Genomic DNA, 16,463 nt, shown 5'->3' with positions numbered 1-16,463 from the left:
CAGTCACTGATGTAAGCCAAGGCCCTTACCTGAGCTAGGGGCCATCTCTCCATTTCCTCCAAGCCAACACACAGCTGAGCATGAAATATACCAGACCCCAGCATCAGGCACCCCAGTATGAAATGCAAAATTCCTTACAAGTCAATTTCCAGGCAAGTCAGAGGTTTACACAGCAACAAAATGTGCTGAAGCTCCTAGGAGACTGGAAGCTATTTTAACCTCTGATCAGCTGCTTCTCGGAGTGTCACAATCTGAGAAGTAAAGGTAAGACAGCTGTCCCCTCTGTGGTGTGATCTACAAGTGATACAAATCCTAATTAAAACCAAATTTAAACAAGTCAGAACTGGCACCTTTTTCTGTGGGGGAAACACTGCTTCACAAGGTCTTATCCTCACCTACACACACTTCCTTTGGCTGCAAAGCGTTTTTAAAAATCCACATGCTCGGCCAGGCGCGGTGGCTCAAGCCTGTAATCCCAGCACTCTGGGAGGCCGAGACAGGTGGATCACGAGGTCAGGAGATCGAGACCATCCTGGCTAACACGGTGAAACCCCGTCTCTACTAAAAAATACAAAAAACTAGCTGGGCGAGGTGGCGGGCGCCTGTAGTCCCAGCTACTCGGGAGGCTGAGGCAGGAGAATGGCGTAAACCCGGGAGGCAGAGCTTGCAGTGAGCAGAGATCCGGCCACTGCACTCCAGCCTGGGTGACAGAGCGAGACTCCGTCTCAAAAAAAAAAAAAAAAAATCCACATGCTCAGCATATGGAAAGGTTGAGAAAGCAGAACCACATCAGGAGTTGATATCCAGCTCTGAGAACTGTGTACTGTGGTACCCTGGGCCAGTTTAGATTCTCAGAGCTGCAGCTTCTTCAACTGCTAAATAGCATTACGTGAGGGTACGCATGTGACGTGACAGCCCTACACTGTGGCTGGCACAGAGTACATCCTCAGTCAGTAGGCACCAACCACAGTGATGATGACAGTGGAGTTTGAGACTCTCACCTGTGTCTTCAGGGTGAGACCCTCTCATCCACTGACAAAGGAGTCACATAACAGATCCCCACATTCATGCCTTGTTCCTTCCCTCAGTTCACCCAGAGCGGCCATCAGTTTCACCCAGAGGAAGACCCAGCCCTTGCCCTCGAGCTACCACAGTTGGGAAGAGCAGACCTTATGTGTGTGCAGAGAATATGAGTCCAAGTCAGAAAAAACTAGCCAGTGTGCGGGGAGAGGGAGGTGGCAAGGAAGAAGGGCCTTCCACAGATCGTCTTCCCAAATTCAGACCACTTCCATGCCTGCCTGCTCTGCTCCTGCCCCTCCTCTGCCTAAAATCCCTCCAACTCTTTCACACCTGGAAACAGCTATCACTCTCCATGCCATCCACTCAATCCCTCAAGTGTTTTCTCAGCACCTCTACCAGCTCAGGCTCTGTCTTGTGCGTTTTGCAGCCTGGGACGAAGCCCAAATGGGGACACTACGTATAAGCCAACCAATGAGATAAACCAGGGTATGTATATCGACGCTGGGTTCAGCTCTCTCCTCCATGCCACATGCATGCAGTGCTGTCCCCCACTCCCTGTCCAAGTCCTCCCTCCAAGACTCTGACAGCGCTCCCCTGCCCCTCCTCCGTGGATGGCAGTGTAGAGTATTATAACTGGGGGTACACAGGTCAACCTCCCCATGGGGCCCTAGCCTGACCGTGCTTGAAGCAAGGGCCAGCCTCACTGATCTCATTTCCCACCCAGGCTCTGTGCACAGAGAGGCCTCAACAATAACAGTTATTAACAGCCAAGTGTGGAAACTGACTCCTCACCCAAGACACAGCCCAGCATTCACTCTCACTTCCTACATAGATGGAAGCTGCTTGAGTCATGGACTCCTGGGCCCAGGACAGAAAAGTCCTGCTTTTAACCAGATGATGGCAAACACAGGTGCTTTTTCTTCAGGATTCAAATTACCCTGCAAGAAATCTAGTGGTGCCCTGCCCTGAAAACAATGGGAGGGGGGATGTCCTTGAAAGGACAAATGTTTTCTGCTCCAGCCACTCACATTTTCTCTAGACAGAGCAGCTCTTTAGAGCCCCGAATCAAAACAGTCCAGGAGTGTGGATGTTACTGCCACAGGGCACCATTGCCGAAGCAACTGTTTTTCCCCTTGGAATTCTTTCAAGGGTATAAGCTGTTGCTTCCCTCCAAAACAAAACCAGGGAGAAGCCAGGGTCCCAGAATTTAAGGGAAAGTTCCGAAGGAAGCAGGAGGGCCAGGCATGACTGAGCCTTATCTAGCTCGCCATGGGGTCCCCCAGATCTCTGAACACCTGGCTTAGAAACAGCAAGTCCCTCTCAGCTGCTGAAGGTGTATATGTAGGGGAAGGCAAAGTGGGGGTATGGAGGTATGAAGGTTAGTGCTGCTTATGTGTGTTTTGAGGTGTGTGTGAGATATGTATTGGTGTAAAGGGGTTGGGGTTTGCAGGTGTGGGCTGGGGGCATGTGGAGGGGTGTTGTGGGGGGTTGAAGGTGTGCAGGGAACGGGAGGGTGTGGGGAGAAGGGAGGTACTGTTGTCGGGGGAAGTGCGTGGGGCAGGGCCTGGGGTGTGTGGTAGTGTTGTGAGGTTAAGGGAGTAGAAGGAGGTGGGATGCACTGTAGGCAGGGGGCTGGGTGTGGAGAGTACACGCCGTATGTGCATGTATATATGCACTGGAGGTAGGTTGGAGGTATGTGAGATGGGTTACGGAAAATATTCCAAGATGATACCTGAGACATCTTCTCCAGAAACAAGAACACGAATTGCATTTCATTTCTATATTACAATTCTTAGTACTACAGAATCACATGCTGGTCCCAATGTCTGCAGGGTCAATGGAAGAGCCAAAAGCCATTTAAAACATACAGCCCAAGTTTGAAACAACTGCAACTATCTGAAGCAACTATCTGAGGCAATACATACTTCTAGTCAGAACACCCCTGGGCCAGCAGGTCCAGAGTATGGACAGAGTCTGGTTGGCAGGTCAGGAGGCCAGCACTGGAGAGCCTGGCTCGGCAGGTCCTTGTCTTCCCTGGGAGTCCCTATTGAGTCTTTTCTCTAGTGCACAAAGCCTACGGGGCTCAGAGTCACAGGACGCAGCATACCCACTACAGTGCCATGGGGCACCTAGGAAATGTTTTGTTAAAATAAGTTTAAGAGTTGTCTCTGCCTACAAGGAGCTGCCCGTCTACTGAAGGGGTGGCATAAACTGGGACTTAGAAGCATGAAAAAATAAATATATTTTAGCAGCTACTACTACTACTACTACTACTACTACTACTACCACTACTACTAAGAAGCATGAAAAAATATATTTTAGCAGCTACTACTACTACTACTACATCTACAATGACAATTATCAAGATGTTACAGAAGGTTAATAGCATTATTATGAACAGTGCATGCCAATTAAGTCACAGAAAACTCTTCTTTCTAAAACACAAATGTCAAATATCAAATAGTGCCAAGTCACTGATATCCATATGGGGAGAAAGAATCTTGATCCCTACGCACACCATACAAAAGTAAATTCCAGATGGGTTAGAGGTCTAAAGGTTAAAGTAAAACAAGCAAACTTCTAGATTATAACAAAAGAATACCATCTAGACCTACACATAGGCAACTATTTCCTTAAACAGGCCACAAAAGGTATTAGGGATAAAAAAGTGATAAACTACATTAAAATTAAGAACTTCTGTTCACCAAAGAATTCAATTTTGGGCCAGGTGAGGTGGTTCACGTCTGTAATCTCAGCACTTTGGGAGGCCGAGGCTGGTGGATCACCTGAGGTCAGGAGTTCAACACCAGCCTGGCCAACATGGTAAAACCCCGTCTCTACTAAAAATACAAAAATTAGCCAGGCGTGGTGATGTGCACTTGCAATCCCAGCTATTCGGGAGGCTGAGGCACAAGAATTGCTTGAACCCAAGAGGTGGAGGTTGCAGTGAGCCAAGATTGTGCCATTGCACTCCAGCCTGGACAACAAGAGTGAAGCACCACCTCAACAGTTAAAAAAAAAAAAAAAAAAAAAATTCAATTTTAAAAGCCTGAAAAGTCGAAGCCAAGGCAGGCAGAAGACACAGTCACATCACATACACAGAACAAAGGACACATAAGAAACTCCTAGAAATCAATAGGAAAAACAGGCAACTGAATAAAAAGAAGAAGAGGCAAAAGACACGAACAGGCACTTTGCATAAACATATGAAAAGATAATGCAACTTCATTAGGTAGGAAATACAAATTTAAACCACAAAAGGATACCACTATACCTCCACCAGCATGGCTAACATGAAACAAAACTAACCATACCAAGTATTAGAGAGGAACCGCCATACAATGCTGGTCAGAGTGCAAAATGGTAGAGCCATTTTGCAAAAGCATTTCACAGTATCTGTCCTATATACACCCTATGGCCTAGCAATTCCACTCCTAGGCATAGATCCTACAGATGTGTACATATGTTCACCAAGACATGTACAAGACTGGGAAGAGCAGCACAATCCATAATAGTTCCAGCCTGAAAATCCACAGGAGAATGGATAAAATCTGATCTATTCAAACAATGGAATACTATACAGAAATAAGAATGCACTAATTCCACATCCAACAACTGACAAACATATGATGAATGAAAGAGGCCAGAGGCAGAAAACTACGTACTGTTTAATTCCATTTATACAAGATTCAAAAGGAAGGAAGGCAACTTCTTATGTTAGTAAATCCAGAGTGGTTTCCCTTGGAGAGTGAACATCTGGGAGGTGATTCTGGGATGTTATCATGTTTCTTGATCTGATGACTGACATAGGCATGTTCACCTTGGGAAAATTACTGAGCTGATTTGGGTACTTTTCTCTCTGTAAAGTTTGTATGCTTACTTAAAAGGATTTTTTATGCCGCTACGAAGTCATTAAAAAGAAAAACTTAAGCCCACTTAGAAACCAAATATAAAATCATTGAAATCTAGAGAGAACTCAGTCAAGAGGACCATAGGGAAAAAGTCCTCCAAAGAAAAGACTAAGGACTCTCAAGCACACCCAGAAGACAGCTACTTGGACACTGAAAGGGAAGCACACCCCTTTCACGCCCTCCTGGCTCCAGGAGACAGAAGAAAAAAACTGAGGGATTCACCATCAAGGCCAGGCAAATTCTTTTGTTGCAAAAGCTAACAGAAAAGTTAAAAACCAGCTTGAATTTCAAGATTCTTTGCTTTCCAATTCCCTGCCCCCTATCAGTGAGACCTGGGGAACATGACTTACACCTTGTAACACCGCAGAAGTCAACCAAACGGGAGACTGTGGTGGAACAACTGTGTCACTGGCACAGCAAAAAAGAGGAACCTTGTTTTGTGGCTGTCTAGTGCCTCTTCTGCTACGTAGAGGGTGCTTCAGCCACCACAGGTGAGCTAAACCACGAAGGATCCCGAATAGCCACCTGCCTGCCTCGAAGGAAACTGTGCCCTCCGAGGGAAATCCAGAGAGAGGCTCACCCTTCGCCCAGGCCAGGTGTTTCTCCCCAGCGTATCAGACCAAGCTGAATGGAGGTCCCATTCTCTTCCCTGTAGCTCACTGCAGAGCCCCTCCTTGCACAGCTCCAAGGGGTGAGGACAGCATCAATTCCATCCCAGAGGAAGAGCACCCCCAAATTTGGCCAGGAGGCGGTGGGCTCCAGGGGACAAGGGATCAGCCCTGTGTGACTGCGTATGGTCCCTTGCCTCTCCACATCTGTGCTGTCTCAGGTGCAAGTTAAAGGGGCCCTCAACCAGGGGTAAAATAAGAGTATAGGAGAAAGAATAAATCCACACATCACACTTTCCACCTCTCGGCTCCCTTCTGCACACACCATCTCACTTAACCCTTATCCTGGGAGGGAGGAGTTACTGTGGCCATCTTCCAGCTGAAGAAGGATGTGAAGAGACCTACCTATCTACACATCTCAAGGTGAGCAGGGTGGCAGAGCCAGGTGGACAAAGCAACCTGTCCAGAGAGCAGGGAATCATGAGAGAAACGGCCAGCCTGACTCAGAAGCAGAGGTCATATTGCAGGAGCTGCAGTGCAGCCCTCAGGGCCTATGTGCAGGGACAGAAAGGAAAGGGGAGGGGGGAGTGTACATTTAGGGCAACTTGAATCTATGCCCCCAGGTTGAAAAAAAAAAAAAAAGAAAGGGGGCCGGGCACAGTGGCTCACGCCTGTAATCCCAACACTTTGGGAGGCCAAAGCTGGGAGACAACTTGAGGCCAGGAGTTTGAGACCAGCCTGGACAACATGACGCAACCCCATCTCTACTAAAAATACAAAAATTAGCCAGGCATGGTGGCACACATCTATAATCCCAGCTACTCAGGTGGCTGAGGCAGGAGAATGGCGTGAGCACAGGGCAGGGAAGAGGCTGCAGTGAGCTGAGATTGTGCCACTGCACCCCAGCATGGGCGACAGAGTGAGACTCTTTCAAAAAAAAAACGAAAGGAAAGGAGAAAGGAAAGGAAAGGGGCTAAAGTGGCAATATGAAGATCTGAGCACTGAGCAAATGCCAGGTGAGTTCAGGCAGCAAGGCTATTAGGCCACTGCCTCAGCCTGGCGCTACCCTCCTGAGAGGAGGGATGGGTGTCCCGGCTGGGGTCCAGTGAGGACTTCAAGCAGTGGAAAGGAGGCTTAATTTACAGGAAGGCTGTGGCCAGCATGCTGCACCTCAACCCAGCTGGCCTGGACTCCACTGGCACCACACACTTCCCTGAAACAGCTGGACCAAGTTCACCTATCACCTTGTCTTGCCAAAATCCATCCCCAGTCTTCACCTGGCTTCTCTCAGCCCCACTGTCCTCATCCCACCCCACCCCACCAAGTTTCCTTGGATTCTTCCAACTCCTGCTAAATACCTGCAGGGCGAGCCTCAGGGCACAGACTGATCTCCCAGTTCTCTGTCTCTGCCGTCTAAACTCTGTCACCAGAGGGCCTCGTCTAGCCCCAGGGCTTGATATCCTGTATCTGTTTCTAGTCCAGATGACTGCTTACGTCTCTCTTCACTTACCTGTCTAATAGTCATCTCTGGCTTAATGTGGCCAAACCCAGACTCTTGCTCTCCCCTTCAAAGCCCCCCTGCCCTGCACTTCACCATCTCAGGAACCCTGTGTATGTGCACTGCCTCATACCTGGGCTCCTGCAGCTGCCTCCTACCTCCACACACAGTCAGCCAAGGGCAGGACAGGGCATGTCAGCTTTGCTCAGGCCTCCAATGGTTCCCCTCACCCTTAGACTGAGGTCCAGCCTTGGTGGTCTGCAAGGCCCCCCTCTAACTAGCCCGGTCTCCCAGGCCCTCTCCACCCTCATCCCCTTTCCATACCTCCCACTGTTCACTCTGCTCCTACTCCTCAAACATGCCAAGCTAGTCTTGCTCAGCTTGGAATGCCCTTCCCTAGATCTTGGCATCTCACCCCTCCACCCATCTCAGAACTCCCAGGTGGTACTCTTCCCAGCCTGGGCAGCTGCACAGCCTCTCCCCCAACACACACACCACATTCCCAAGTTCCTGGGATACATAAACAGGGACATCATGTTCCTTGTTTCTAAGTATCCCCACTCCTTCCACAGAAGCCCCTTGAGGCAAGGAGGAAGTCTCGTTCATAGCTGTATCCCCAGGGCCTGTCATACAGCTGGTACTCAATAAATACTTATTAGTGGCTAGCTGCAGAGTTCCTGCAATGAGCATGGGCAGCTAAGGTTCCAGGGGGAAAAAAAGTATTCTTCCAATGAGAGAACGTCAGGGACTGATCAGAGATGTCCAGAAAAATGCACTAGAATCACCTGGGGAACTTTAAGAATGCATGAATTTATAGGCTATATACCAAGACCACAATAGGTCTGGGGTAGGGCCAGATCTCTCAAGACAACCCGACGAACAGGTGGGTCTGAGAAACTCTGATAAATCCAACACCATCACATGAACATACTGAGGGCCTCAGAAGGAAATGCTGGCTCACCACAGATGTGTGTTGGGAACCCCAAATCTCCCACCCAGAAGATTCTCCCTCTCACTGCCTCCACAACCTTGGAGTCTGAGAGCGTGGGCAGAAAAGGTAGGTCCTTAGGAAGAACGGGCACTCACACTCCACCTCGGCCGTGGCTCTGCAAATCCATTTTCTTTTTAATCTAACACTTTGCACTAACACTCCATCTTCAAAAAATTAGAGCTAGGATGAGTAAAGCCAGGGTGCAGGAGAAGGACCTCTTTGCTCCCACTGGAACGGGGGGGCCTGTTCCACCCACTGCCACCCAGTGGAGAAGGTTGGAAGACCACCCGGATGTCCCCACTTACAAGAAGGTAAGGAAGAAAGGACAGGCATCCACGTTTATAAAAGGCCTGTGTACAAGATCTTGAGCTAGACACTTCATAGACAGCATCTTTCTCTGTTCTCCTAGCTACTGATGAGTTGAGAAGCTGTATCTTGATTTTATAGACAAGACAGAGGCTCAGATTTTTCAAGGCTTGCTCTGAGTCCCATAGATGTGATTAATGGAGCAGAGGTTTAAATCAGATCTGTCTCCAAAGTCCATTCTCTCCACTCCACCACTCGGCCTCCACCTGACAGCCTGGTTACAGTTTATACGTGTGATGGGTGGAGGCTCCTTCCCCAGGGGTACTTATTCCCAAGCACCTGGGGGTGAGAGGTGTAGAGGGATAGAAGGCCAGAGCCTAAGGAACAATCTAGGGTCAGCAACAACTCAAAGCATGACTATGGGACGTTCCTTCAGCCCAGGGTTTCCTGGTCTATCAGACAGGGATGAACCAACACATCCTGCTTCAAAGTTCTGCTTCAGGAATGGAACACAATTCTGCCACAAAGGCCACGCAAATGTTATGACTGCTAACCTGCCAAAGGCTGTCAAGCAGGAGGCAGTGATCACCTTGGCTGACTTTGCAACCAGGATGCTGGGCCTCGGGATGTGGCCACGTGGGATGGGGCAACTTCTTGAGACATGATCAGGACATGGACAAGTCTGACTCCTCACCCAGCACACTAGGCTGTCACCCACTGCCTCTGTTCCTCCAGCAAGACTCGCTAGCCCCTCCCTCTGGTTCCCTCTTTTACCCCCTCCCACCTGGCCAGGGACCCTCCCAGTACCCCCAAGTCAGAGAGTACCAGTGCATGCCCTCTACCTTGGCATTGCTCCCACTCTGCACTGTGCATTTTTTTCTTCCTGTTTGCTTTTTTTTTTTTGAGTCGGAGTCTCACTCTGTCGCCCAGGCTGGAGTGCAATGGCACAATCTCTGGCTCAATACAACCTCCACTTCCCGGGTTCAAGCAATTCTTTTGTGTCAGCCTCCCGAGTAGCTGGGATTACAGGTGCCTGCCACCATGCTCGGCTAATTTTTTGTGTGTGTTTTTAGTAGAGACAGGGTTTCACCATATTGGCCAGGCTGGTCTCAAACTCCTGACCTCGTGATCTGCCCACCTTGGCCTCCCAAAGTGCTGAGATTACAGGCTTGAGCCACCGCGCCCGGCTCCTTTCTGTTTGTTTTTTAGTCCTCCCACCTCAGCCTCCCAAATAGCTGGGACTGCAGGCATGGGCCACCATGCCCAGGTAATTTTGTTTATTTTTATTTGTAGAGATGGGGTCTTGTTATGTTGCCCATGCTGGTCTTGAACTCCTGAGCTCAAGTGATCTGCCCACCTTGGCCTCCCAAAGTGCTGGGATTACAGGTGTGAGACACCACACCCGGCCCGCACTCCCATTTCGAGTGTGTAAATCACAACTATACCACTCTGAATCACCAGCACTTAACTCCACAGGGTACATACACAGATGGCCCCAAATCAGCATCTGATGGAGATACCAGCCATGAAGATGGCCAACTTCCAAGCCCTCTGCCCAGCTTTGGGCTCCCAAGGCTGATCTGAGAGTCATCTGGGTTTCCACCTGCCCCTTAGCTCTCAACAACTGGAGCTCAGGTACAGACACAGTTTCTTGTAAGTCAGGCTGAAGGGAGCAAGTCCTCCAGAGATGCACCATCCAATAAGGCAATCACGAGTCACGTGTGGCTGTTTAAATGTGAATTGACTAAAATTAAATGTCACAGTAGCCACATTTTTTTTTTTTTTTTTTTTTTTGAGACAGGATCTCACACTGTCGCCCAGGCTGGAGTGCAGTGACATGATCTCAGCTCATTGCAACCTCTGCCCCTGCCAGGCTGAAGTGATTCTCCCCTCTCAGTCTCCCAAGCAGCTGGAACTACAGGTGCACGACACCATTCCAGGTTAATTTTTTGTATTTTCTGTGGAGATGGGGATTTGTCATATTGCCTAGGCTGTTCTCAAACTCCTGGGTCATATTGCCCAGGCTGGTGTCGAACTCCTGGACTCAAGTGATCCTCCTGCCTCCACCTCCCAAAATGCTGGGATTATAGCAAGCTTGTACAACCCACAGCCCAAGTCCCAGGACTGCTTCAAATGCAGCCCAACACAAATTTGTAAACTTTCTTAAAACATCAGGAGGCATTTTTTGTGATTTTTTTTTAAGTTCATCAGTTATTCTTAGTGTTAGTGTATTTTATGTGTGGCCCAAGACCATTCTTCTTCTTCCAGTGTGGCCCAGGGAAGATAAAAGATTGGACACCCCTGGATAATAGGCATGAGCTACTATGCCTGGCCAGTAGCCACATTTCAAGGGCTTGAAAGTCACAGGTGGCCCATGGCTACAGTACTAGACAGTGCACATTAGAGAACACTATCACTGCACAAAGTTCTACTGAGCAACACTGCTGCTCTAATCTCTGGAGCCAGGTGACAACCAGGAAGTGCTGGTTGCCTGGAACCTGCAACCTGACAGCCAGATCTCAGCCCCAAGGGCTGGTCAGCCAGACAGCCAGTCTCCCTGTCTCAGGGCAGCAAGAGACAGCCCAATTCAGGGCAAATGCTCAGGAAAGCTGACAGCCAAGGGGCAAATGTTTACGCCAAGTTAATCACCTTTAGAGAGCCTCCATTTGGCTGCTGAGGAAGAGGTCAAAGGAGGACAGAGTGGCCTCACACTGCCCTACCCGACAGCACTGTAAAGAGATGCCAGAGTTTCATCCACACAGCCTTGAACTGTTCACCTACTCACCTAGCCTGGAACTTCTGGATGAGCATCAGGAAATGAGGTTCAAATACAATACAGAAAAGTGTGCCCAGGCTGGCTACCATCCCTGCTGGAAACCCTGGCTCTTATAAAACTTGGCTACTAGAGTACCCCAGTCCAGCACTTTCAGACTATAACCCTGCCCCAATCACTGCCAAGTGCTTGCTGTCAAACTCCCTGGAGCATCTCCATTCTTACCTCTATGCACCGGCATGTTCCCACCTCTAAAATGCTCCCTGGGAACACTCTCCTTTCCAGCTACCTCAATGACCTTCTCCCACTTCCCACCCTCCATGGCTCAGCTCAAGTTCCACGCTGCCTTCCCATGAAGCTTCCCCAGGCTCTGCCTGGCCTTCCCCAAAAATGAACCCAGCAGTACTGTCTTTCCACCTGTCAACGGGAACTGGCTGACCTACAAGATGCTGCTTCAGGCAGTGCTGTGTCCTCTACAGAATCCCCTTCCCACAGCGGGTCTTGCATGGGCTGGAATCCAAGAGACATCACTTCCCCTCATCCGCCTTGGACATCCCAGCTTTTCTCAGCCTCTTGCCTTGCTCCCCTCACTAATAAGTGGCATCAGGTGGGCTGACCAGGAAGACTTTGTAAAACTACAGCAGCCTGACTACAACAGAGCTTTGCACAGAATAGCATATGGAAACATTGCAACCCCTAATCTTGTCTCTCTTCATCTGCCACAATCTCAGGACCCTGATTTGGCATAATATCAGTAAATTATGAGTTTATAGTCTGGTGAGAGTTAGGAAGAAAGATAAAACTGTGAGGAAAACCAACTCCATGCCTGAAATTCCTAAGGCCTCTAGCAAAACCATGCACACAGTAAAAACTCAACGAAAGACCTGCCACTGAGTGCTAGGAAACCAGCAAGATGCCATCCTCATGGGGCAGACAGGTGCTTGCCAAGTGCAGGCAGAGGAGGTGCTCAATCCTGGAGTCTGTTGTCACATCAGAAACCTGAACTAAAAATGTGAAGCCACTTCCTCTCTGAGGGAGGAGACTCGAGGGGTTCTATGTGGCCACAGCAGGCAGTCATACTTCCTCCCCTGATTCCCTACTTAAAAGGTCCCGCAGAAAGGGCCATAGGCTGGAAAATCATCTAAAAGTTTAGACCCTTACCTGTCCTGTCCCCAGGCATTCACCTTAATAAAAAAATCACTCAAAGAACTGTAGGGATTAAATATGACACTAAAAATACATGCAACAAAATAAAAAACAGATAAATTCAACTTCATCAAATTTTAAAGTCTTTGTGCAGCAAATGAGACTATCCACCAGGTGTGGTGGTTCACACCTGTAATCTCAACACTTTGGGAGGCCAAAGCAGGAGGACTGCTTGAGGCCAGGAGTTTGAGACCAGCTTGGGAAACACAGTGAGACCCCCCATCTCTACAAAAAATTAATTTTTAAAAAAATGACACTACCAAGAGAATGAAAAGAAAATCCAGAGAATGGGAAAAAAATATCACTAATCTCATCTCTAATAACGATTTAATATCCAGAATATATGAACAATTCAATGACAACTCAATAACAAGAAAAAGAGCCCAATTAAAAATATGGGCGGCTGGGCACGGTGGCTCACGCCTGCAATCTCAGCACTTTGGGAGGCCGAGGCAGGCAGATCACGAGGTCAAGAGATCGAGACCATCCTGGCTAACACAGTGGAACTCCGTCTCCACTAAAAATACAAAATGTTAGCCAGGCGCGATGGTGGGCGCCTATAGTCCCAGCTACTCGGGAGGCTGAGGCAGGAGAATGGCTTGAACCCGGGAGGCAGGGCTGGCAGTGAGCCGAGACCGCACCACTGCAGTCCAGCCTGGGCGACAGAGTGAGAGTCCATCTCAAAAAAAAAAAAAATGGGCAAAGGGAACCTGGATACTTCTTCAAAGAAAATATATATACAAATGGCAAACAAGCATATGAAAGGATGTTCAACATCACTCACCAATGGGGAAATGCAAATCAAAACCACAACGGGATATCAACATCTCACACCCATTAGGATGGCTATAATTAAAAAAGCAAAAAAAGAAGATGCCTGGGCTTGGTGGCTCACACTTGTAATCCTAGCATTTTTGGAGGCCAAGGCAGGAGGATCACTTGAACCCAGGAGTTCAAGACAGGCCTGGGGCAACACAGTGAGACTCTTGACTCCTTTAAAAAAAAAAAGAAAGAAAATTAAAGAGAAGGAAATAGTAACTGTTGGGGAGGATGTGGAGAAACTGGAAGCCTTGCACACTGCTGCTGGAATGTAAATGGTGCAGCCACCACTGAAAACACTATGGTGTTTCCTCAAAAAGCTAAACAGAGAATTATCATATGATCCGGCTGTTTTCCCTACACATAGTTACATTCCTCTCCCTGCTATATAAACCCCCAATTTTAGTTCGTCGAAAAGACAGATTTGGGACTGATCTCCCTTCTCCTCACCTGACATCACCCGAATTTAAAAAAAAAAAAAGGCCGGGTGTGGTGGCTCACACCTGTAATCCCAGCACTTTGGAAGGCTGAGGTGGGTGGACCACCTGAGGTCAGGAGTTCGAGATCAGCCTGACCAACATGGTGAAACCCCGTCTCTACTAAAATACAAAAATTAGCTGCGCATGGTGGTATAATCCCAGCTACCGGGGAGGTTGAGGCAGGAGAATCACTTGAACCCGGGAGGTGGAAGTTGCAGTGAGCCAAGATCCTGCCATTGCACTCCAGCCTGGGCAACAAGAGCGAAACTCTGTCTCAAAAAAAAAAAATTAATCCCAGCTACTCGAGAGGCTGAGACAGCAGAATCGCTTGAACTCAGGAGGCGGAGATTGCAGTGAGCTGAGATTGCACCACTGCATTCCAGCCTGGGCAACAAGAGTAAAACTCCATCTCAAAAAAAAAAAAAAAAATTTACCATATGATCCAGTAATTCCACTTCTGGCTACATACCCAAAAGAATTCAAAGCAGTAGATACTCAAACAGGTATCTGTACTCCCATGTTTTTCTTTTTTTTTTAGATGGAGTCTCACTCTGTCGCCCAGGCTGGCATGAGTGGCGGGATCTTGGCTCACTGCAAGCTCTGCCTCCCGGGTTCACGCCATTCTCCTGCCTCAGCCTCCGGAGCAGCTGGGACTACAGGCACCCACCACCATGCCCGGCTAATTTTTTGTATTTTTAGTAGAGACAGGGTGCTACTGTGTTAGCCAGGATGGTCTCAATCTCCTGACTTCGTGTTCCGCCCACCTCAGCTTCCCAAAGTGCTGGGATTACAGGCGTGAGCCACCGCGCCCGGCCTCGTACTCCCAAGTTTATAGCAGTGTTATTCACAACAGGCAAAACGTAGAAGCAACCCAAATAAACAAAATATGGTATACACAACAGAATATTATTCAGGCTTCAAAAAGGACTGAGATTCTGACACATGCTACAACATGGATGAAGTGTGAAGACGTGGCAGCATCTAGGCTCACTGCAAGCTCCACCTCCTGGGTTCACGCCATTCTCTAGCCTCAGCCTCCCGAGTAGCTTGGACTACAGGCGCCCGCCACCACGCCCGGCTAATTTTTTTTGTATTTTTAGTAGAGACAGGGTTTCACCGTGTTAGTCAGGATGGTCTCGATGTCCGACCTCGTGATCTGCCCACCTCGGCCTCCCAAAGTGCTGGGCCCTGAGCCACCGCGCCCAGCTAAATCTTTTCTTTTCTTTTTTTTTTTTTTTTTTGAGTCGGAGTCTTGCTCTGTCGCCCAGGCTGGAGTGCAGTGACGTGATCTTGGCTCACTACAACCTCTGCCTCCCAGGTTCAAGCGATTCGCCTGCCAGAGCCTCCCGAAAAGCTGAAATCACAGGCGTGCACCACCGCCCCCTGCTAATTTTTGTATTTTTAGTAGGGGCGGGGTTTCCCCACGTTACCCAGGCTGGTCTTCAACTACTAACCTCACATGATCCGCCTGCCTCGGCCTCCCAAAGTACTGGGATTACAGGCGTGAGCCACCGCGCCCGGCCTCTTTTTGATTTTTGCACGCAACGACTCCGGCTGTGTACTCATTGCTGTCACTTGCTGCCCTGTCCAAGGAGTGCTGCCGGACTGGGGAGTCTGTCTGACTCAGAACCGAAGGCGGGGGTTAAAGACCAGCTAAGCCATCGATAAATGGAACAAATCACGCCTAACCCAACAGGTATCCGAAACTACAGGCAGCCCTAGACACCTACACGAGCAACACCCGGGAAGCAGGATTCAGATAAGATTGCGGATGGCTGACCACTACCTTACCCACCCCCGCGCATGCGCGACGACCGCACCAGCGCCAGAGGATTCTCACGCCAAGCAGCCCCAGACACCGTGGGGGACGCCGTCTTCTCGCGCATGCGTTACCGCCCGCGCATGCGCATCCTCGGCAGCAGTCTTTCCTTATTAGCCCCCCGCTCTCCTCAAGCCCGACCCGGACCCCCGAATCGCCTCAACGACGACCCTCACTCCACATTTCTCACCTTGCGGCCGGTTTTCTCCCGTAGGGCCTTCAGCCGTTCCTTTCGCCGCAACGCCTCTTCCTCTAGCCGGCCCACACCGGCCGTAGTCGCCTCCATCTTGCACGCCGACGCCCCTCCTTTTCTCCCGTCGTGCATCGCGCAGGCCTTAGGACAGCGGATAAATGTCTCGCGGCCAATCCAAGGACGAGAATGAGAGACTGGAAGGTCCTGAAAGCCAATCAATGCGGGGTTATTATGGAAGAGCCCGCCCTCCTTGCCCTGCCCCGCCCCACCCCGCCCTTATTCTTCCGGGCAACTTGCCTAGTGGGTGGGGAGCCAGCCAAAAAAAAAAAAAAGCTAAGGCTCGATTTATCCAATGCTGATCAGTGAAAGAGCAGCAAGTGGAATTCAGACCCGAGAGAAGGTGAAAAGAGTGCGTCGATCGCTCCGGTTTTGCCTAAGCACTAACCACACTAATCACTCCATGCTGGCGTCTTGGAATGCCCTAACCCATCTTTGTCCACTTGACCTGACAAGGCTCCAATGCCTTCAAGAAACCTTCCCTGGGCCGGGCGCAGTGGCTTACGCCCGTAATCCCTGCACTTTGGGAGGCCGAGGCGGGCGGACCACGAGGTCAGGAGATGGAGACCATCCTGGCCAACATGGTGAAACCCCGTCTCTACTAAAAATACAAAAAATTATCTGGGCCTGGTGGCACGCGCCTGTAGTTCCAGTGACTCGGGAGGCTGAGGCAGGAGAATGGTGTGAACCAGGGAGGCGGAGGTTGCAGTGAGCCGAGATCGCGTCACTGCACTCCAGCCTGGGCGACAAAGTGTCTCAAAACCAACAAACAAACAAAAAACA

General features: G+C 49.5%; 1 protein-coding gene across 3 annotated transcripts in view; it reads right to left on the bottom strand.

The window, feature by feature from the left end:
• CCDC12 (coiled-coil domain containing 12) overlaps positions 1–15,827 on the bottom strand; it is a 55,775-nt gene extending 39,948 nt beyond the window's left edge. For 2 of the 3 annotated variants that reach the window (XR_002735534.2, XM_023231483.1), the window contains exon 1: positions 15,621–15,822. Coding sequence is in view for 2 of the 3 variants with exons in the window: in XM_023231483.1 (XP_023087251.1) it covers positions 15,621–15,755 (135 nt within the window). In the remaining variant the exon portion in view is untranslated. Of the gene's footprint in view, positions 1–15,620 lie in introns of all 3 variants that reach the window. The other variant, XM_023231482.1, reaches the window with a different exon arrangement.
• Between the last annotated feature and the right edge of the window lie 636 nt (positions 15,828–16,463).

This window comes from Piliocolobus tephrosceles, chromosome 2 (genome assembly GCF_002776525.5).
Source record: "Piliocolobus tephrosceles isolate RC106 chromosome 2, ASM277652v3, whole genome shotgun sequence".
Taxonomy (NCBI): domain Eukaryota; kingdom Metazoa; phylum Chordata; class Mammalia; order Primates; family Cercopithecidae; genus Piliocolobus; species Piliocolobus tephrosceles.
This window is presented reverse-complemented; position numbering and strand designations above follow the sequence as displayed.